The sequence below is a fragment of the Pteropus alecto genome, unplaced genomic scaffold (genome assembly GCF_000325575.1).
Source record: "Pteropus alecto unplaced genomic scaffold, ASM32557v1 scaffold78, whole genome shotgun sequence".
Taxonomy (NCBI): Eukaryota; Metazoa; Chordata; class Mammalia; order Chiroptera; family Pteropodidae; genus Pteropus; species Pteropus alecto.
In genome coordinates this window covers 1,307,860-1,328,146 of record NW_006443124.1, presented here as the reverse complement: position 1 = coordinate 1,328,146, position 20,287 = coordinate 1,307,860, and the positions used below count along the sequence as shown (strand labels likewise).

The window sequence follows — 20,287 nt, the reverse complement described above, 5'->3', positions numbered from 1 at the left end:
AGTATATAGGTATATCTGAACTGTCTACAAAGAAAAACAGTATGTTAAAAACATTATATTGACAAAAGAATTTTACTGACTACTGTTTTCTCTAAATGAAAGAGGTTACATGACTGCCCCCCAAAAATTAGAGAAAAATAATTTAAAATTTAACATTCAATCAATAAATGTTCTTTATACTTACATACTTCCTTCTCAGCAGCTAAGAGCTCTACATTCACTCAGTCCTCAAAATAAGCGTGATGCCTCTGATGGCAAGGCTTGCCTGAGTCTACTGGGTATTTGCCTCATTCTGTATTACAAGATACTGGCAAGCAGAGGCCATGCTGTTGGGGTGTACAGGTGACTCTGAGGGGCATGGGAATTCTGGGAGTTCCCGGAATTGGAGGTGGCTTCCATCAGGGCTTCTCCAGCTTTCCTGGGAAGGGACCCGACTCCCATCAGCAGAGCAGGGAGGCCCCATGGTGTTTGGGATGTCCTGACTGCAAACGCTTGTCTCAGGCTGAAGCATATGTAATCATCATTCTCTGGTATTCCCATTATAGTCAACCTGCTATGTACAATGTGGCATTCTAAGCAGTGCCCCAAGCAAGATGTTTCTTAAGTCTCATTTCTTTTTTTTTCAAAATTAAGAATCTATTCCAATTTTACATTCTATAGTTATATGTTGGTTTTGATATAAAAATCATGTTTTTCCCACAAACCTTTGAGAAAAATTAATGCTATAAGGGGATCATTTGCCCATCTATCCTGTGGCTTCCCACATCCCTCACAGAGATGACCATATATTCCCAAGGTACAAATACCCTGTTCTGAGAACTGCAGGAGATAGATACCCCCAGGAAGAAGCTTCAGAGGCAGATAGCAGTAGAGGGGGAATAAACGCCTGGTTGACGCTTCTCTCTTTCCCAATTCTTCTCTGCAAATTCCTTGCCTTTCTTAATAAGGCCCTAAAACATGGTTAACATTTATTTTTTTCCAAGAAGAAATGGTTCTCATAGCACTTGACAGAACAATTAACACCTAAGGAAACAAATTATAACGCTAGCTTCTGAATTCACACATACAAAATACTACTTTCCATACTAGAATAGTCCCGATTATAATCTAATGCATAGTTTAATCCAATTTAAAACTGTAATTAAAAAGTGTAGCCATCTAGTGCTTCATGTGACTCCAAGTTTTCCAAGAGCTTTAGATCCAATCACCAAACGACCAGCAGAAGACCTGCGTTCAACTTTTTCCTGCTCTGTTTTTGGGGAGGGAGGAGGGTGAGAGCAAGACATGAACCAAGGGGCTCTGAACCTCCATGCCACATCCTCCAATTCTCTGAAAAGTCATTTCAGACAATAAAGGTTTCTTCACAGTCGCCCTCACCTAATCAGTGACACATAGGACCTTAGTAGGTTTTTTCTCCTTTCTTTCTCCCGTTCCTTGCCCCATATCTTGTTTCTATTTACAATAACTACACTCATTAAATTCTTTCTGGCTGCTTTTTGTACACCTCCAGTTCTGGGCACCAGGGGACTTTTGTTTGTTTGTTTGTTTTATTGACAAGAATGACTTGGGTTTTGATGAGACTACTGACGACATCCTTAAACAAACACAAAAAACACAGGAGCTTCAGTTCAGTAAACAATCTCCCCTTAACCTCTCAAGAAAATGGCCATGCAGTAATTTCAAGGTTTGAACAATGGATAGACTTCTTGAATTTAGGGAGACACTGACACCCAAGATGGGAAAACAAAAACATACAACTGAACAGTTAGCATTTTCTCACATGTCATCAGATCTTAAAGTTCATCCTGGCACCGACATAAAGGAGCAATGATTTCCTCGGCAGCCTAACAGATGGCAGGCACGAAATGGCTCTAATCTTCTCCGAAAATGCTGGAGAATAGCTCCATGGAGTTTAACAGGACGTTGGCTGCGATTTCCTGTCTGCTGCCTCCTGCACAGCACGCCTGTCCAGAGCCCGAACAGCTATATCTGAAGGTCCAGCAGTTATTCAAGTTCCCCCTTCAAGACAAGCAAGGGTCTTGAGTTACTATGGGATGTTTTTTCTGCATGGAATCCTGTTCCAATAAGCGCAGCTCAAACTTCGACCATAAAGCAAGCTGCACCATGGTGGAGTTCTAACCTCTCTTTTCTTCTCTCAGCATTTAGGAGACACTGGAGCTCTTTTTTCTTAGAGAGCAAACATTTTTCTGAAGTGCTAGAGGCAAAACATTAGAAAAGAGGGATCACATATTGCAAACTACCTTTCCAGCTAGCTTCTAAGGGTTACCACTTATGGGAGAACAGACAGAACTTCTGAAGTTGATCGGAATCACTGCTTATGGCTTCAAGATTGCGTAGGGAGCTATATGCAATCTTGATGGCAGGGCTGCAACCTAGAAGTTCTAGGGGTGTGACTCATGCATCAGTATTTTTTAAAGCTCTCCCTGGAAACCCAGGAGGTTCCAACTGGCAGTCAAGGTATGCAAGAAATACTGCATTTTACATGTTCAATATAGCACTTTAAATTTCCATAAATTATTTCTATAAGTTAACTTAATTTCTATTGAGAGTCCCTATCCCATTGGGTTTATCCTTCTTAGAACTCCACCTCTCCACCTGCCTCAGTCTCTCCAAGGCTCGTGTTAAGGTTCTGGGGTTTGCAGAGTTAGCCAGCAGTAGCTGGCATGCCTTGCCCAAACAGACATCAGGAAAATAGATGCCGATACTGAAGCCCTGAATTCATGGATGTCCTGAGACCAGGATGTAATAGTCAGAACTGAAAGTAAAAGACATTTATGCCTGAATATCCTGTATCCTGCAATTGTTATGCACTGCAAAGCTGCTACATGGCTTGCCACGTGGCTCAGATGAGATGGTCTCGTGCAGGGCAGCTCCGCCCTTCTGTATATAAGGCTGGGCCTAGAGAGAACAGGGTTTCTTCCAAAAGGTATGATGTGCCCCTCACTAATTCAGTCATTATCATCTACAACTGTGCAATCTGCTGGTGAGGCTTTGGGGCCACCAAGCTACACATTTTTGTGCTGATCTCTCCACTGTGCATCCTGTGCTGACTTTTTCTGCATCCATTAAATGAGTAATCATCATATGATTTACCCAAGAGGTAACTGTGTCTGGTCTTACCGTCAACTGGTGCCCATTACTGCCATCTGTCAGTATAATGATGGTGCAAGACTTCTGAAAACCCGCTTGTATCAAGTCAAAAGAGAAGACAAATCCTGCCTTTCTCTTGCATACAGTAGGTGCTCAATGAGTAGTGGTTATACTAAGAACTCTACCCCTAAAGGCATCAAGGCTCTAACAAAAAAAGGCATTATAGGATTTGGACAAGGCATTTTGGTAATAAGGCACAGAAATCCAAACACATTCAAGTAAAAAATGGGCAAATGAGAGGATAAAGGCAAATCTCAAGGAAATAAAATACAGAACGTATAGTTGAACCTCACAAGTCAAAAAGCAGCTGCTCTGTCTCTCCCTCCCTCTTTGGAATCACCTGACTTCATGCTGCTGTATGTCTGTGCTGTGCTTGTCTTCTCCCTCTGCAGACCCTAGTCCTTTGCTCCGTTAGCACATGGCCTACTATGGTTACCCAATAAGAGTGACCTCCATTTATCTCTGGGATAAACTTTAATGGCTCACCTTAGGGGAAGTGGGGCGCTAACATCAAATGGCTGCTATAACACCCTCATCTGAGGCCGCTGAAAGGACCGGAGTCATTACAACCAATGATAAACACAAGCTCTGCTGAGCTATGTGATACCCAAAAGAAATTAGAATTCACGCATAAATATTAGTCATAATGCTTTTATTTCAGAATGACTGCAGGAATGAATTTCATAGGTCTGCAACTAATTTATAGCTCCAAATCACAATACTTAATCAAAAAACACATTCTCCTTCACAAAAACTTGGCCTGAGAGATGTGATTTGAATTTTAATCTATTTAAGTTTTACACTGTAGAATTGTACATATAAAAACACTAATACAATAGGGAGAGACAACGGCTTAAAAATCAAGAGAAACCACTTATAGCAACGTCTCACTTATCTTGAGGTTACATATCTGACGACTGAAGTTTGAGAATCGGGAAGTAAGTTAGAAGGAGGAAGTAGAGCCACTAAAATAATGTCACTAAGTCAATGCAGCAACGGTCATTCACTTAAACTGCTAGAAAAGCCTCTGAAACCCTCACTCGGATCCTATTTACTATTACTTGACATATAGTATGCAATTACATGATTTCCCAGCTCCATACAGCAAATGAGAGGAAAGTTCCTACAGGAAGGCAGAGTGTTGGCAGAAACAACATAACCATGCAAGAAAAGAAAAACTATAAAAACCACTGCAGAACTCCAAGAGCAGAGCCTTTTGGGGCCATTCGGTGTAGGGGCTTGAAGAAACCTAAACAGGACCTGACAGCACTAAAAATAGAAATAGTGACCCTGAAAAGATTTCATTATCTTCAGTGGATTCTGTTTTGCGAAAGCAGGGAAGCATACACTAAATTAAGAGTGTTCCATGTAAATGGTTGAAATAAAACAAAAAGGGGGAACAACTTAAAAGGCTGTCTATACTATCCATGTACCCACGATGTCTGATAAATGAGATATTACTATGCACATACTACTTTTGAAATGCACAATTTATGTTAAAAACAACACAGCACCTTTTTTCCATCCACATATGAATGAAACCATAACAGCCCCTTTGTGGTAAAACACCTCAATCACGTAGGATTAGCTTAAGTCAGCTTCTCTCCGCGTTAAGAACTTTATACTGTATTCTGCGTGATCAACTCTATTGATCAGCGGGCCCAACTGACTGCAAAACTTTCACAAATGATGGAAGATGTGGAGGCCAAAAACACCTCCGCTAAATCAGCATTTCTCAAAATAGAGCCTGTGGAACAGCAGAGCTAAATCTCCTGGTGAACTCGTTTTAAAATGCAGATCCGCTGGTGCCCACTGAAATGTCACGAATCACTAGGGGAGGGCCTGGACACCTGCATTCAGCACCCTGCCTCAAGGGTATCCGGTACAAGTAGAAGTCTAGGGCTCACTGTGGTGAATCAACACTTTGCAGTGCAGGCTCAGCAACCCAGTCAGGAGATTGGGTGTGTGAATTAACCCCCTCCCACCCTCATTCCACCCTCAACCCAGTCAGGAGATTGGGTGTGTGAATTAACCCCTTCCCACCCTCATTCCAACAGGCTGCACTGGTTTTGACAATTCTTATACTAGATGGCAGATAAAAAAGAAAATAAAGTTAAATGTGGGGTTCTAAATGTTTTATCACGAGGAAGGAATTCTGACATGTAACAGAAAGGAACTCTAACAAGCCCTAATTAATTTTTAAAAGACTGTAAGATTTTTAAGTCGTAGATGTGAAGTCTGAAGCAATGGATACCAGCAAGAGAAAAAGAGAGTGAGGGAAAAAGTGCCTGATGCGAGTCCAGAGGGTTACGTGGAAACGGGAGGGAAATATACCTAACAGTAGTCTTGGGGGAAGAGGCAGAATACAGCTAACATCCAGAAGAGGGAAATGCGAATCTATTAAATATTGGCTGGGATGTTAAGGATGATCCATAACACTCTTGAAACAGAGCCTGGACACTCCTGGCAAACATGTTATTTTTTGGTCAGCACAATATTTTTAACAATTCTGAATTTGTGGCCAACGTGTAAACGTTTAAAAATTTTTTAAATTCTCTCTTTTCCTGGAAAATTGGAAATTGAAAGAACCATGGCAACACTGTGCTGGAGCTCTTTCGCCAGGTGTGTGCTCCTGGGGTCTCCCCCGTGGCCACCGGCCTGCTTCACTCAACACATCACCTGCCACCCCCGCAGGCATCTGCACTGGCCACTCCAGCTCCAAGGAATTAAGGCAAAAATTCAGCCTCTCTGTGCTTCACTATTTCTAGTTCTAACAAAAATTCTTACTACAAAGATCCTTTCCTATCTCAGAATTGTTAGGCAAGAGATCAAATAATGTCTGAAAATCACCTAGAATCCACTGTAGTGATCTCATCCTTAGCTGCCCGTTGGAATCATTTAGGGAAATTTAAAAATTCTGATACCTGAGTTCTCCCCAGAGATTCCGATTTACTGGCCTGGGATGTGGCCTGGGCATTAGGGTTGCACAGCTCCCCACGTGGTTCTAATGGACGGCCAACTCCTGCCTTCAGAGGATGCAAGTTGTTGAGTATGAAGCCTCAAGTTCTATTACAATGTCAACCTCTAAATACAAATTTCTTGCTTCTTACCTCCATGATAATTCACATCGCCTCTTATTTTGGGAAGTGGCAATTATTCCAAAAGCCTACAAAATGCCATTTACGAACTGAAAAAGTAGGTCAAAGTGTGTTGTGGTTTCTACCATTCATTTTCCCTCCAATATAATTGAAGAATGAGCACTAAAGAAATGAGAAGAAATTATCCCAAGAGACAAAAGTTAGGCAGCACAAATAGCTCAAATACAATAAGAGGCTCACAGTGGCATGCTTGTATTAAAAAAATAAAATACAATACAATTGCTTTGAAATTCATCAATGCACTAAGTGGAAATTTTTACAAATATTAAAAATAAAATTCTCTAAGATTTTCCAGTAATGGCCCAAATTTTATCTTAAGATGAACTCCAAATTATTGTCTCTCTTCAAGCTCTCTGTTAGCTAGCATGCATTTACATTTTGGCTTCCGATCATGGGAAATGCAAACTGCTGTCATCTAATTTTCAAATAGCAATACTACCTTATGTTACATTAAAAAAATACGTTTTCAAAATGGTTTCACATAATAATAATGGCTTCTATTTACTGGACTTCTACTATCACCAGGAATGCTAGGCTCTTTATATATACATGATCCAAAATCGGTCCAACAACCTCACAAAGTTAATTCTACCATTCCATTTTCCAGACTTGAAAAAATGAGCTTCGGAAAGATTTAAAATTCTGTATCGGTGAGGTGGTAAATGGCAGTGCTTAGATTCAAACCCAAGTCTATCTGTTTGATCCAAAACCTAGGCTTCCCATACTAAACTACACCCTGTTTAAAATCATCACAACCTACCGGTAGAAAGATCCATGCCCGATTATCCCCATTTGCCCAGTGGAAAACAGAGGTTATGATCTGCTGCATATCTCAGAACGAGTTAGCAGGAGCCACGCTTATAACCTGCCTTCCCACTCTCTAGCCCATGTTTTCTCACATGACCAAACCACAGTCCACACATTACATTATAAAAGCTATACTGATGGCAATTATATAGTACTTATGGGTAGAAATCAAATGTTCCTGATTCCTAAGAATCTTAAAAAGTATTACCAATAAGGCTTAGCTGCAACTTAGGTCTGGTACATTCCTATCTGTCCCAGGCCACCTGTTAATCAGGTATCTGGTTTGACTCCTTTATTTGTCCCAGAATCTGCTCATGAATCCTAAGAGCGATTTTGCAGGTCACATGAAGGCACAAGCACCGCTCTCCAGGCCCGTCCTCAGCTGCCTTGATACCATCACCAGGCAATCAGCAGGATGCCCTGAAGAAGGGCGACATCACCTTCTCCGGGTTTTCCCTTTACTTGTAAAATCGTAAAGAGACTGTGCCATAAAAATCCAACTAGAAAGTCTCAGCCAACGAGTGCTGCTATTTGACACTGGGTCCGAGGAGAGTGTATCATTTCATGTTCTGGCAGGAAGGTCTCCTCCTCTTTAAGGTGCCGACACCGATGCCGCATCCATAAAACCCGTATTTCAAAAACTGTGTCTTTGATGTGTTGTGTCCAAGAAGTGATTCTCGAGCAAAAGTAGACACAGCACAGCCTCCCTGCAAGAGAAAGCAAACAGGCTTTATCACCTCATAAACATGTCTCACCAATCAATACTTATTTGTCCTCATTTCTGCAGCAACTCTTAAGGGTTACTTGAGTTCTATCGCTATGGAAAATTCTTGACGAAACTGCATTTCTGACTCTTAATCATCTATGAGCAAAGCGAGCACCTCATTTTATTAAGTCCAGCTACCTAAAGGAGCAATTTCAAAGGGGAGTTAAGATATAGCTGAAACTGAGGTCTTAATCATTCTGATGTGAAAAAACTCTGCTATGCTATCCAGCCTCACCAAGCAGCCTCCCAATTGCCGGCAGCAAGAACAAACACATGTCAGGGCTATTTGTTTTATTCAAAAATGACAGGAAATCAAATATCTAACCAATGGACGTGTCAGCAGCAGCACCACAAGCATATTGGTTAGTGAGATTTATGCACCTCCAGTTTTGCTCATGACAAAATCACCTTCTAAGCTTTCTAACTGTCAAACGCCCACTTGCATACACAGGCCAGAAAGTTCTGGGGCATAGGTTTAAGGCAAAGTACCATACGCAACGTGGTCACATTCTATATGAATTTAAATCATGCCAAGTTGAAATGTGGTTGTGATATAGAAATAGTAAATAATGTTTCCTTACACACATTTGTGCAAACCCCACAGAACACTTTTTTAAAAGAAAGAATTACAAAAATCCAAAGCTGACAAACTGAATACATTGTCCAGAGCATCTATACCACCGCCACATCACAATGATACTTTATCTGCTAAACAAAATGCCTACATTTCCACTCCATTATGCACATACTTTAGAAGTTTATGAGCAATTTTAATGGTCACTCTTGCTGGTATTTTAACTTCTTTGTTGTGATCATTGTAATGCTTTTTTATGTCTTAAAATAACATCACCCAAGTGGTGATGGTAGAGCTAATGCAGAGAAAATAAACTTGTCACACTATTAACTTTTGGAATAGAGATAAGATGTGATCAAATGCTAGATAAAAAAGGCCAAACCACTACCACAAGGGGCCCTGATGTTAATTTAGGAGAGGGTCTGCTCTAATCCAGGACAGAAACCTTTTTCTTAAAGAATTAAACAGTAAATATTTTAGGCTTTGTAGTCTGTAAGATGTGTGTCACCATTATTCACTCTACTGCCATAGTCAGAACACAGCCAGGGAGCATAGCTGTCTTCCAATAAAACTTTATTTACAAAAGCAGACAGCAAGCTGGACTTGGCCTGCAGGCTACAGTTGGCCGATCCCTGCTCTATAGCTAGAGCGCTAATTCTCCGACCCCTTTCTTTTAATGTAGCATTTTACTGCTCGCAAAAGTGGCAGTTCTCCCATTTGTTGTCCAACCATTCTCTCATTTTCTATAGAGCAAATTTTGAGAAAATAAAAAGTTCTATTAAAACAGGCACACTTCAAGCTTGCAAAAACTTTGTAAAAATAGACAAGAAAATAGAATAAACTTTGGAAGCATAAGTTGGCAACAACACAGCAGCAACATGAAGGCCTCAAAAAGTTCTATATCATGTTTTGGTGATGCTTACATAGCTGTATACATCTGTCAAAACACACCAAAGTGTATACTTAAAATTGGTCAATATAATTACACACAGATAATACCGCAATGAAGCTGATTTTGAAAAAAAGCTTAAAGCCTCAGCAATAGCCTCTAATTTATAGTAATTGCAGATTTATGTGGTATACGCTCCTTACTTTACATTGGTTCCTTAGAGAAAACTAGTCATAAATTGTGAGAGTTTGGATTCTATAAATCCTTCAGGAACTCCACTGCATTAAATGCATTAAATGCAACTGTTCTGCACTAAATTCCTGGTAGTATCCAGACCTCGACCATGTCACTTAAGAGAGGAGAATAAGTTGCTTTTTAGAAACAACACAAAGCCTAGAATTAACGGTTTAGCTCTCAAGACAAACAAACAACAAAACAAGAACATGGGTAATTTAAGACAATAGAATAATGCTTGTTTAATTTCCTCATTTTCACTAGTAACATTTTAAATCAAAAACACAAACTAGTGGTTTAAAACATAAGTTGGTGTGAGTCGTGTCTCCTTTCTTTCGGTTGTCTTTGCTCCAGTGTGGAGCCTGTCAACATTCAATCAGAGAGCAAAAAAAAAAAAAAAAAAGACAAGCAAGAAGAGGCTGAGACACTAAAATCAAAGGAAAGCCATACAAAATCATCCCTCTGATTAACCTAAAGTCGATAGAATACGTGACAACAATTTCAAACAGCAGGTAATAGCTTTCTTGGTGCCCTTGCATGTACTCTGTCTCCACTCAGAGATGAGACTCATTTAAAGCAATGGTTCCCAAAGTGTGGTCCCTGGACCAACAGTAGAAGCATCACATGGGATCTAATTAGAAACACAAATTCTTGGGCTCCACCTAGACCTACTCAATCAGAAATTCTAGGGGTGGGACACAGCAACCTGTGTTTAACAAATCATTCGGATTATGCTGAAGCTCACTGAAGTTTCAAAATCCCTAACTTAAAAGTTGAAAACCAATATATAGTCTCCCATGTATGTTGCGTCTCCTTATTTTCTTATTTAACGTGGAGCTGACTCAAGATCTCACTCTCCAGGGTAAGATGGAATTGTGCCCAAGTGCGCAAACACTGGAGGTGCTTAGTGAGCCTGGAAAAACAAGGAGATGTGGCCAAGTTCTTCTCTACAACTTTTCAAAGAGCAGAGTGGATGTAGGAGCACGCAATACTTAAATTCCTTTCCAACATTTTTTGAGCACCTGCCATACACCATGCCTGAGCTAAATGAAATTATCTTGTTTCCTCTTTCCAGTAATAAATAAATCCATTAGTACATATTAAATATACAGAGGCTTAGCATTAATTAGAATGGGGTCAAACTCACAAACAAGCAGAAACACTTTTATAATTCTCAAATTCTCACTCAGAGGTATGACCAGCATGCTTTGAATGCTGAGGTACTTGCATATAAATATTTCTTTTGCTTCTACTTGGGTTACTTGTGCTCAAACTTCATCATATATCACAATTAGAGTACCAGGTTGCTTATACAAAACCATGTGTACTATAGTTTTAAGCCAACAAAAGGAAATTTGAGGTAATTCTGCATTACCCAAAACAATGCTTGCTGTACTTAACCGGCTTACCTTTTCTTGGATATTAAATATCCAATAAATTTGACAAGATGCAAATCCACTATATTCATTTATTTTATGAATTCTCTCTTAAATAACTTTGTTCTGCCTTTTCTACTAAGAAGACCATTCTCCTTGATGTAGATAACAAAAACTTAAGGAAAAAAATTTAAGTAATTCTGAAATCCCCCTGCTATCTGTTATCCCTACATCATTTGCCCTAAACTAGAAGTGGCATGAACCCCTGCACAAATGCTGTCTTTCTTCCATTTTGTGGAATATATGTGCTAGTATATACTGTGAGTATATGTGCCTAGTATATGTGCTATAACATACTAGGAGTATATGTGCTAGTATATCTGCTAAAATATATTTATTTCACTGGCCAGTCAACATACCCTTTCTGGTTTTCCTCCCTGCTCCAAATACAGCTTTAAACCCCTCCTTCCATTGTTCTCAGAACAATAAAATTAAGCTTCAGTATTCCTGAGCTGCAGTCTCTAGGACTCTATGCCACCTTGAGGGATGCAATCATGTGGGATTGTGCGGAGCAGTTTAAACAATTTGAATGCAGTTGCAACTCAGCACATAGTACAAAAACTGCTCTGAAAATCAAAGAACCAAGTAAATAAAGGTACAGAGCAGATAACGAAACACCTGTGAAACAGTCCCCTGTGCATATAACCGGGAAATGTACAGCATGAATAGCCCAGGGAAGCAGATGCGTAACACCAGGCTTATAAGCATGAAAACATGGCCTGAGTAAATAATTCTGATTTGGCTTTTGGTACTCACTGACAGTTCTTTATTCAGCTGAGGGGGCACCACATTGTTCCTTTAGCAGCATCTCCATTATTCTAATTCCCTATAGAGAGAAGAAAGAAAAATCAAAATGCCGTATTTCACGAACAAGTGCTTTTACATTTATCACAACCTTTCCCCTTCAAGGATTCCAAGTCATGGCCATATATTCATTTCAGAAAAGTAGGCTCATAGTCACATCTTACATTTTTATAATAGTCTACTCATCAATTTCACATACATTATCTCCACATGTCCTCAGAACTACTCAGGGAAGTAGGCAGAGTTTAGGATCTCAATCTTAAACATAAGAAAACAGTCCAACAGAAGTTAAGTAACTTCTTGAAAGTGGCCCGGCTATGAAGTGGCATTGCCAGAGCTGGAATAACAATGGTGACAGCTAATATTTATTGAACACCGACGATTGTGCTACACCCGCTGCTAAGGTTTCATGTGTGTTAGCCTGGGTAGCGGGTGCCAGGTGCACTGATGAGATCCCCTCTGAGACACAGGCACTTACTCCTTCCCCCTCATCCACCAGCACTGTTGGCTGCTGCTAGCACACGGCTACCCTCAGCCAAAGGGAGCTGCCCTACCTGAGGCTATGTCTTCTCTCCAGGAGCAGCCCACATCCAGTGACTGTTGGAGTACAGAGGTCTAAATGCCTGGCCGCCTCCCTCAATTCAGGACAACTCTGAGGGGCATCGCAATCTCCAGCTCCCCATAGGGTCAGTGGAGACCTTCATCACTGTTGCGTCGAAGTTCAATGTCACCTGCTACCTAACCCTGCTCCCCTTGCTGCATCACAAGGGCTGTTCCTGAGCGTCCTCTCCTGTGACGCTCTGCACGCAGATCTCGGTCTGAGTGTGTCCCCACATCGACTTAGGGCGCCTTGTTTAATACACACAAAACCCTGCCTAAGCACTTTCTGATGAGGAAACAGAAACTCAAAGAGGTGTAGTTAATTTGCCCAAGGTGTCCAGCTATTAAGTAATAAAGCCAGGGAAAGATCGGAAGCATGCTACTCTGGTTTCAGAGGCCACCCCTCAACCTTCTCAAGATGTTCACTCTGCTAACCGTACATTTTAAGCTGTCTACCCATTCACCCAGGGCAGTCAAATCCTACCCTGGAGGAAAGAGGAAAACAGACATTCCCCCTTTCCTCCTTCAAGGACAAGTTCTGCAGACCAGAGGATAAACCTTCAGATGCAAAGACAAGAATATGATGTCATTATGAACTAGGGTCTTAAGGAAGTCGAAGCTAGATCCAGGGGGCATGGGACTCAGGGACCAGAAAGTGTTTAGAGAGAATAATCACGGTCGAAGCTAACTTAAAATGCAGGCTCTCACGCCCCTCGCAGGAACACTTTGATTTAACGGGACTCAAGTAATGAGCGCCCAGATGATTCTCACGATCAGGTGGTGCTGAGAAACACTGAATGGGCCTACAAGAGAAAGGAAGGGACTTCCTATTTGGGTTTGTTCCGCACCACGGGAGAAGGATGCATCTCCAGAGAAGACACTAACATGTATCCAGTACTAAAGTGCACTGAAAAAAACGTTATGTGTCCTTGAACGTTCAGAAGGCCCTTCAGATTCTCGGTGGACATCACCACAAATGCTGTCACTGTCTCGGAAGGAAGAAGTATTACTTAAAGGATCTTGACAGAATGCCAAGAAGCATGAACTATAATTGTTGGTTGAACCAAAGCAGCAAACTGTAGGACCAGGCACGCTGTCGTCGGAGTAAGAGATCTGGGTCACATCTCTGCCAGTATTCTCCTGGGTGCCTTATGCTAGTCACTTTTACTAAGAAGTAACTTAAGACCAGAGAGCTCATGGGATTGCAAGGCTGATTGGATGGTGCTTTCCACACCAAGCTGTATATCAGAATTGCTAGGAACCCACAAAAACAAATACAGATTCCCAAGCCCTATCCAGACTGACTCAATCAGAACGTCCAGTGCTGGGGCCTGAAATCTGTAGATTTATAATATATCTCATGGGGTTCTAAAGCACAATTTGTAAATAAATGGCAGCTTGACCCCACTGCTGATTGGATGGTGCTTTCCACACCAAGCTGTATATCAGAATTGCTAGGAACCCACAAAAACAAATACAGATTCCCAAGCCCTATCCAGACTTACTCAATCAGAACTTCCGGTGCTGGGGCCTGAAATCTGTAGATTTATAATATATCTCATGGGGTTCTAAAGCACAATTTGTAAATAAATGGCAGCTTGACACCACTTCCAAGATGCCTTCCAACTCTGCCAGTCTGGGGATTGATGAAATGGTTCTCCTTAACCTTGTGTGAAGCTATGGTATATACCTGTACTTCTTAGAGCTACCCACCTTTTAAAGAATTAGGGGGAAAAGGAGAGCGGGGAGGGGTAAAACAACCAGTGGCACGAAATTCAATCTAAGACCAGAACTGTGCCCGTTTCTGCTCTCATTCACTCGACAACAGATTCAGCCAACAAATATTTACTGTGCGCCATGTACACAGGAGATTAAAGGGTGAGCAAACGAGATAAAATCCCTGCCCTCATCTAGGTTACAGTCTAGTGGATTTCTTTCCCCAGTTTCACTTTTTGTTGTTGTTTCAACAAACTCCTAGACAACACTTAGATGCCCTCCTTCTATTTTCAGGAAGATTAAAAACTGCCATGTTAATCCCGTTTCAAGCTTCTTTTTGCAGAGGAGGCACGTAAATCTAGATGTTATGTCTTTAAAGCCAGAAAAGCACACTGCTTCCTAGGAAGGAAGCACTGGTGAAATCTCCCCATTCGTCTAAATTAGGAACCCACCGCTTACTGAGCTGAACACTAATTGACATAAGTGAAGACTCTCAGGTTTGCCTTGAGAATTGAAAGACGTTATTTATTGAATCAATTACGTTCACATGTGACAGATGATTTCCCTTTTTCTCCCTCTCTCATACCACTTCGGTCTTTTTAAGCAGAACAGCTAGATATAGAAGGTGGGAGAATGGGGGCAGAGAGAGAGACCTGGACAGTGAATTTAAGAAAAAAAAAAACACTAACAGGAAGGCCAAACCATTATTTAGTATCTGTTTGGTAAAGAAGAACCAATCAAAGCCCAATCGATATAGTCCTTTCAAACAAAGTTCCAGCGCTTAAAACTCAACCTCCAGGAGATCAGGCTTAAAGGGGCTAAATTTATACCACTTATCACACAATGATGCCCGAAATGCAGAACAAACATTAAGTGGATCCACCTTTATAGATATGGCTTAAAAGCTTTTTGGACCAACAAACCATAAACCAGCTTGATTTTATTATTTCTTTCCCCTCTGAAGATTTTTTTCTCTCTCTCTCTCTTACAAGGCTATCTTTCTCTACTTGCCGACGGACAGGTAAATGAGCTCTTCAGTCTCATTTCCCTAACTCCAGAGCTCTGCTGGCCAAATGCATCCCCACAAAGAAGCCGAGCCTTCCAGAAACAAAACACTTCACAAATTCCCCACTCTAAGAGTCTCTGATAGCCGATTATTATGGAAAATGAAAAGCTTGTCTGAAGGGAAGGCGGAATAAGTTAGAACTAAAGGTAGCCAGATCCAGATAGTATACATTTACTTTTGTTATCAAAATAATGCTTCCTTGAGCAGCTCTGATTTACCTAGGAGGCTCCAAAGAGAGTAATATTATACCTTATAAGAATTACAAAGCAGTCCTCAAAAGACACATCTATGGGGCACTCTGAATAAAAGAGAATTGCTTGCTTAATTATCATGATGGAAAAGATTGGTGTTAAAGACATCCACTGGAAATAATGCTTTCTTGCAGGTCATGGTTTTAGAGTAGGTACCATCAACGGTATCGGGGTCCTTGTATGTAAGGGAATGCACACTGATGCTGTGAGAAACAAGGATGCACAGAAGATATGAAGCCTCTACTCAAGGGGTCACTGGTGTCTTGGGAGGAAATAGAGGCATGCGAAAAAACTAAAAGGCAAGACAGCCTCTGAGCTACTCTGTTCAACCCAGTTCTGGTTTAGAAAAAAAAAAAAAAAGTACAGCTCGCTGCCAGTGTTAATTTAATTTTACATAAACATGCTCTTTGAGGCTGAAGCAAATCCGACTGGTTTTCCAATGTGAAAATAAAATATAAAAACTGTTCTTGGAGTTATTTCTAAACAGAACCTGTCTCTAATCCTAATGTAACAGAAATGTATACAGAAGTCGGATTCATCAAATGACTCTTCGGCTAATAACAATTCGAGAACGATGTTAACATCACGCGTAGGAATGCTACATTTTCTAGGATTTGACATTTCCAGAGATCGAGAATTACTAGATTTTGTAAATGCAAATACCACTACTAAAACTAAAATGCTATAAATAGAATCATATCATTTGTTTCCAAAGACTATCGATACACTAGAGCAATGCGAATATAATAATAAAAGCGAGATATTTCATGGCAAATTTGGGGGGTGAGGTTAGGACTATGATCCACGAGTTATCTCTGAGTAAACGCTGCAGTTTTAAGTGCCGCCGGCAAGTATTCTCGGGGCAAACGGGAAACGGGTTAAAAGAAAAAAGTTCAACGGAAGAAGGAAAGTAGAGACTTAATCTTGCGGGAAGGGAGGACTTGCAGAAGCCACTGGTAGAGAAGAGATCTGAGTCGGACCCAAAGTCTGGTCCTGAGTGTGACAAACAGAGATGAAGGGAAAGAACAAGCACGGGGAGGCCGAAGAAAAGGTGTGAGGGTGGGAACGACAGTGCGCGTGCAGTTAAGCAACTGTCTTCCTGAAGGACGGGAAAGTGGACTGGATGTAGCAGGAGATGAGACTTCACTTCCAACCTTTCCGCCCACCCCATTCTCCACCCTACACACACACCCTTACTCTCACCTTAGCTCTGCTCTTTCCCGAAAGAGAGGACAGCACATAACACATCCCTGTATTGCCACAAATGGCACTTTAATTATGCAAATAAATTTGAGAGATTTAGGGTCAAGTCCAAGCTAGTCATGAAACCTTGGGCATTTGGCTTAACATTCTCTAATCTGCAACTGCCTCATCTTCTAATGGAAATAACAATTTCCATTAGTTGTCCTAAGAATTAGTTTAAAAAATGCCTAATCTGGTTAACACAGTACCTAGCTTCTAGTAAATACTCAGAAGGTAACTAGTTGTTTTTCATCTAAATCTCTTTTAAAGCTGGGGACCTTGGCAATCTCATTCAAGATGTATCCTCTAGAAGAGCAATGCCTGGTACGTGGAAGGCATGCAGTAAAATGTCTACAGAATGAATGAATGAATCTATCAGTCAACCAATCAAGCATCAGCTTACAAGTCTACCACATTAGATGATAAGGTGCTCAGAGGCAGGGAAGAGAAGATACTTATTTTTGAATCCTTACTGTCTAGTGCAGAATTTGGCACACGATAGGTGCACAAAGTTGATGGATTATAAGACTGATGAACTGACTGCTTTTGAATGCCAAGCTGATAAATGTGAATTTGGGAATTACAGTGCAATCTGCCCAGTAGTTAGCATTCTTCTAAGTATGGTTGGAAGGTCAGAATAAGATGGGTTGCCATAGGGAATCAAAGAACAAAACAAGGAAAGACTAAAGTATGAAAATTCAAGGGAATGATGTGGAAAGAACTGACAGCAGCGTGAGACTTAAAATGGGCCCTGAAGAATCTGGGTTAGCCAGGAGGAGTTTAGAAAGTGGGATAAGTTTGGATGCTAACATTTGTATCATAAAACCACTCGTCTTTTGATAAAAAGTTTTGCATCAAGTTTACTTTAAAAGCTTCATTTCCTTTTTGAGTCTAATTTTTTAAGGTGGTTTACATAAAACTTTCTTCAAATCTTTTCATTTATTTTATGTAGAATCACAACATATGAATAAAAGGTAGAATATGTCACTCCCCTGCTTTGAGCCTCCAATAATGTCCCATTGCTCTTATAATACAATCCACACTCTTTATCACGTCTATAAGACTCTGTATGATCTGCTTCCAGCCTACTTCAACCGCAGCTCCCTTCACTCTTCCCTACCCTCTCTATAGAAACACAGATCTGTCTTCTCTTCATAGGAGGTGCTCGGTTCCTTTCTTTTTCACTCACTGTTCCCTCTGTGCGCTCCAGCAGGAACATACCTAGATCTCCCAGTGGCCAGCCAGCTCCTGGCAACATTCAGATCTCAACTCATCTCCTCAGAGACTCCCCTGGATACCCGAGTTAGGCCAGTCTGGATCACATAGCCCGATCTTACTGTCTCTGTAGCATTCATTGCTATAAACAATTGTCCTGCGTTTTAAATATTTTGTACTGTCACACTCCCCCCACCCCTACAGAATGTAAGCTCTGTGAGACGGAGAGCGACCTGGCCACTGAGCATCATCATGAAAGGAAGGAGAGAGGGGAAGAAGGAATCTGCATCCAGTTTTTACATCAAAAGGTAAGGGAAACACTGCTCAAAGCTTCCCCAGGAAGAGATCCTTTGCCACAGTAAAGTACCTTTTAATCTGATGCCATCCAACTCTTTTATATGGAGGGGTTCCGCATCTATGAAATTGGGATAACACTGAACAATAATAGTTAAAATTCACTGACACATACTGTGTGATGACTGTGCTGAGCACGTTCCCTGCACTAGTTTATTTTACCCTCCTGTCTGCTTTAAAGGATTCTTATCTTTTTCTGGATGAGAACTGAGGCTCAGAGAAATTAAGCATCCAGACCAAAACCACACAATCACTAAGAAAGCAAGGCTTCGATTTGACCAGAGGCAATCAGGCCCAAGAGTCCGGGATCCAGAGACTCTCAACACTGGGGGAAGGGAGTTTTAAATGAGATTTCAGTCTATGTGAAAACACCTATTATAATGTTGAATACATAGCAAGAGCTTTTCTTCCTTTCCCTATTGACTATGTTCAAAAAGCCTGATAAATCAGATCTTAGTCCTGCTCCCAAACTAAATGTCATGATTCTTAATATGTGAATCAATATTTAATCACATCTACAAATTTAAATGCAATGCTTTTCAAATAGGAATATCCTGATAGAATGTATGACTTCAATCTAATTTTCCCAGGTGGCTAATAAACTGTTGAGTAAGATTCATTTTTATTTTGATAAGTAATCTAAAATACTTAGGTGTAACTGCAGAACATTAAACTGATACAATAATTCAGATGTCTTTGTTTCACATTATAAAGCTTCCTCTCTCCTTAAGAATATTTAATCTCAATTTGTAATGGAAAAGAATATACCCCCAAATAATAAAATCTAAAAATTAGAAAGTACATTATATTTTTCAGTCCAGATAAGAAACTCTTAGTAAAGAGCTGAAAGTGGCCTGTCCGATTTAGATAGATGTCCTAGGATATAAGAATGAAAAATATCAGAATGCAAAATTACACAGCCATTTCCATATTGCCAGTTTTCAAATAAACCCTGACCTGACATGAACATTTTAGTGGCTAATAGGCATTTAGTCATTGGTGTTTTTTTCTATTTTACAAGGTTAATCCCCCCAACCCTAACAGGACTCAATTAGTCTACTTTCATTTTTAATTTTTAAAAATGTGACCGGTACATAATTTAATTTTTCCTGGATTGGACTTCATGCAAAATATGGCTTATTCACCACTAGTCAAGGCCAGCCTCCTGCCCAGTGCCACATCCCATCCATGACATTTCGTTGATCATTCCTACCTGCTTAAAAACCTCCACTAATGGGAGGCTTTCTACTCTTTATTCCATCTGTGTCAGTCCTAATTATAAGACAATTTTCTTACATTGAAGTGGGACTGCCTCAGTACCCAGCACCAAAAAAAGCCCAGTACCAACTCTTGTACTCTTGACTAACAAACTAAAAACTAAGAAGGTTCCTATCAATTCCCATTATCAACTGTTTTTTCACAATTACCAAATTTCAGCTCAGCCGTAATGTCCTGTTTCCTGCCTATTCTGAGAGATAAAATGATTAGGAGCTTGCTTATATATTTCATCAATGAATTGTCTCTAAGAGAATAAATAAATCCAACTAATGTCCACACAATAAATAAATCCCAGAGATGCCCAAATAATTCTCCTTTTGTATTTTATCGCTACCCTTCTCCTCCCCCCAGATTCATTAAGTTTTATAAGTCAGTGATCCTCTTTACATGTAGGGCCAGTCTGCTGTGTCTTCAAATCTGAGGTTTCCAATGAACAAAATACAACTTTCCAAAGCCCTCTTTCGGTCAAAAACCCATCCCACCAAATCTCAACAAATTGAAGTGAATGATAATTTATCATGAGCTTACTACATGCCAGGGGCTTTACCTACCTCATCTCATTTAACTCCCTCAATAGTTCTGAGCTAAGATACTTTCACTCTCGTTACTACCAGGTAAAGAAACTGGGCCTCAGAGAGGTGAATGACGTGCTCGAGCTCACATAGCTAGTAAGTGGCCCAACTGGAATTGAAACCTGGATTTCTCCAACTCTTTCCACAATGAGTA

The 20,287-nt window shown here is 40.6% G+C and overlaps 1 protein-coding gene across 1 annotated transcript in view; it reads right to left on the bottom strand.

Annotated features, from left to right (window-relative positions):
• Positions 1-6,487: 6,487 nt before the first annotated feature.
• PRELID2 (PRELI domain containing 2) overlaps positions 6,488-20,287 on the bottom strand; it is a 62,408-nt gene continuing 48,608 nt past the window's right edge. The window contains exons 6-7 of the mRNA XM_006922971.3: positions 11,792-11,861; positions 6,488-7,843 (exon numbers count right to left, since the gene is read on the bottom strand). Of these exons, the coding sequence (XP_006923033.1) occupies positions 11,802-11,861 (60 nt within the window). The 3' untranslated portion in view covers positions 6,488-7,843; positions 11,792-11,801. The remainder of the gene's footprint in view (positions 7,844-11,791; positions 11,862-20,287) is intronic.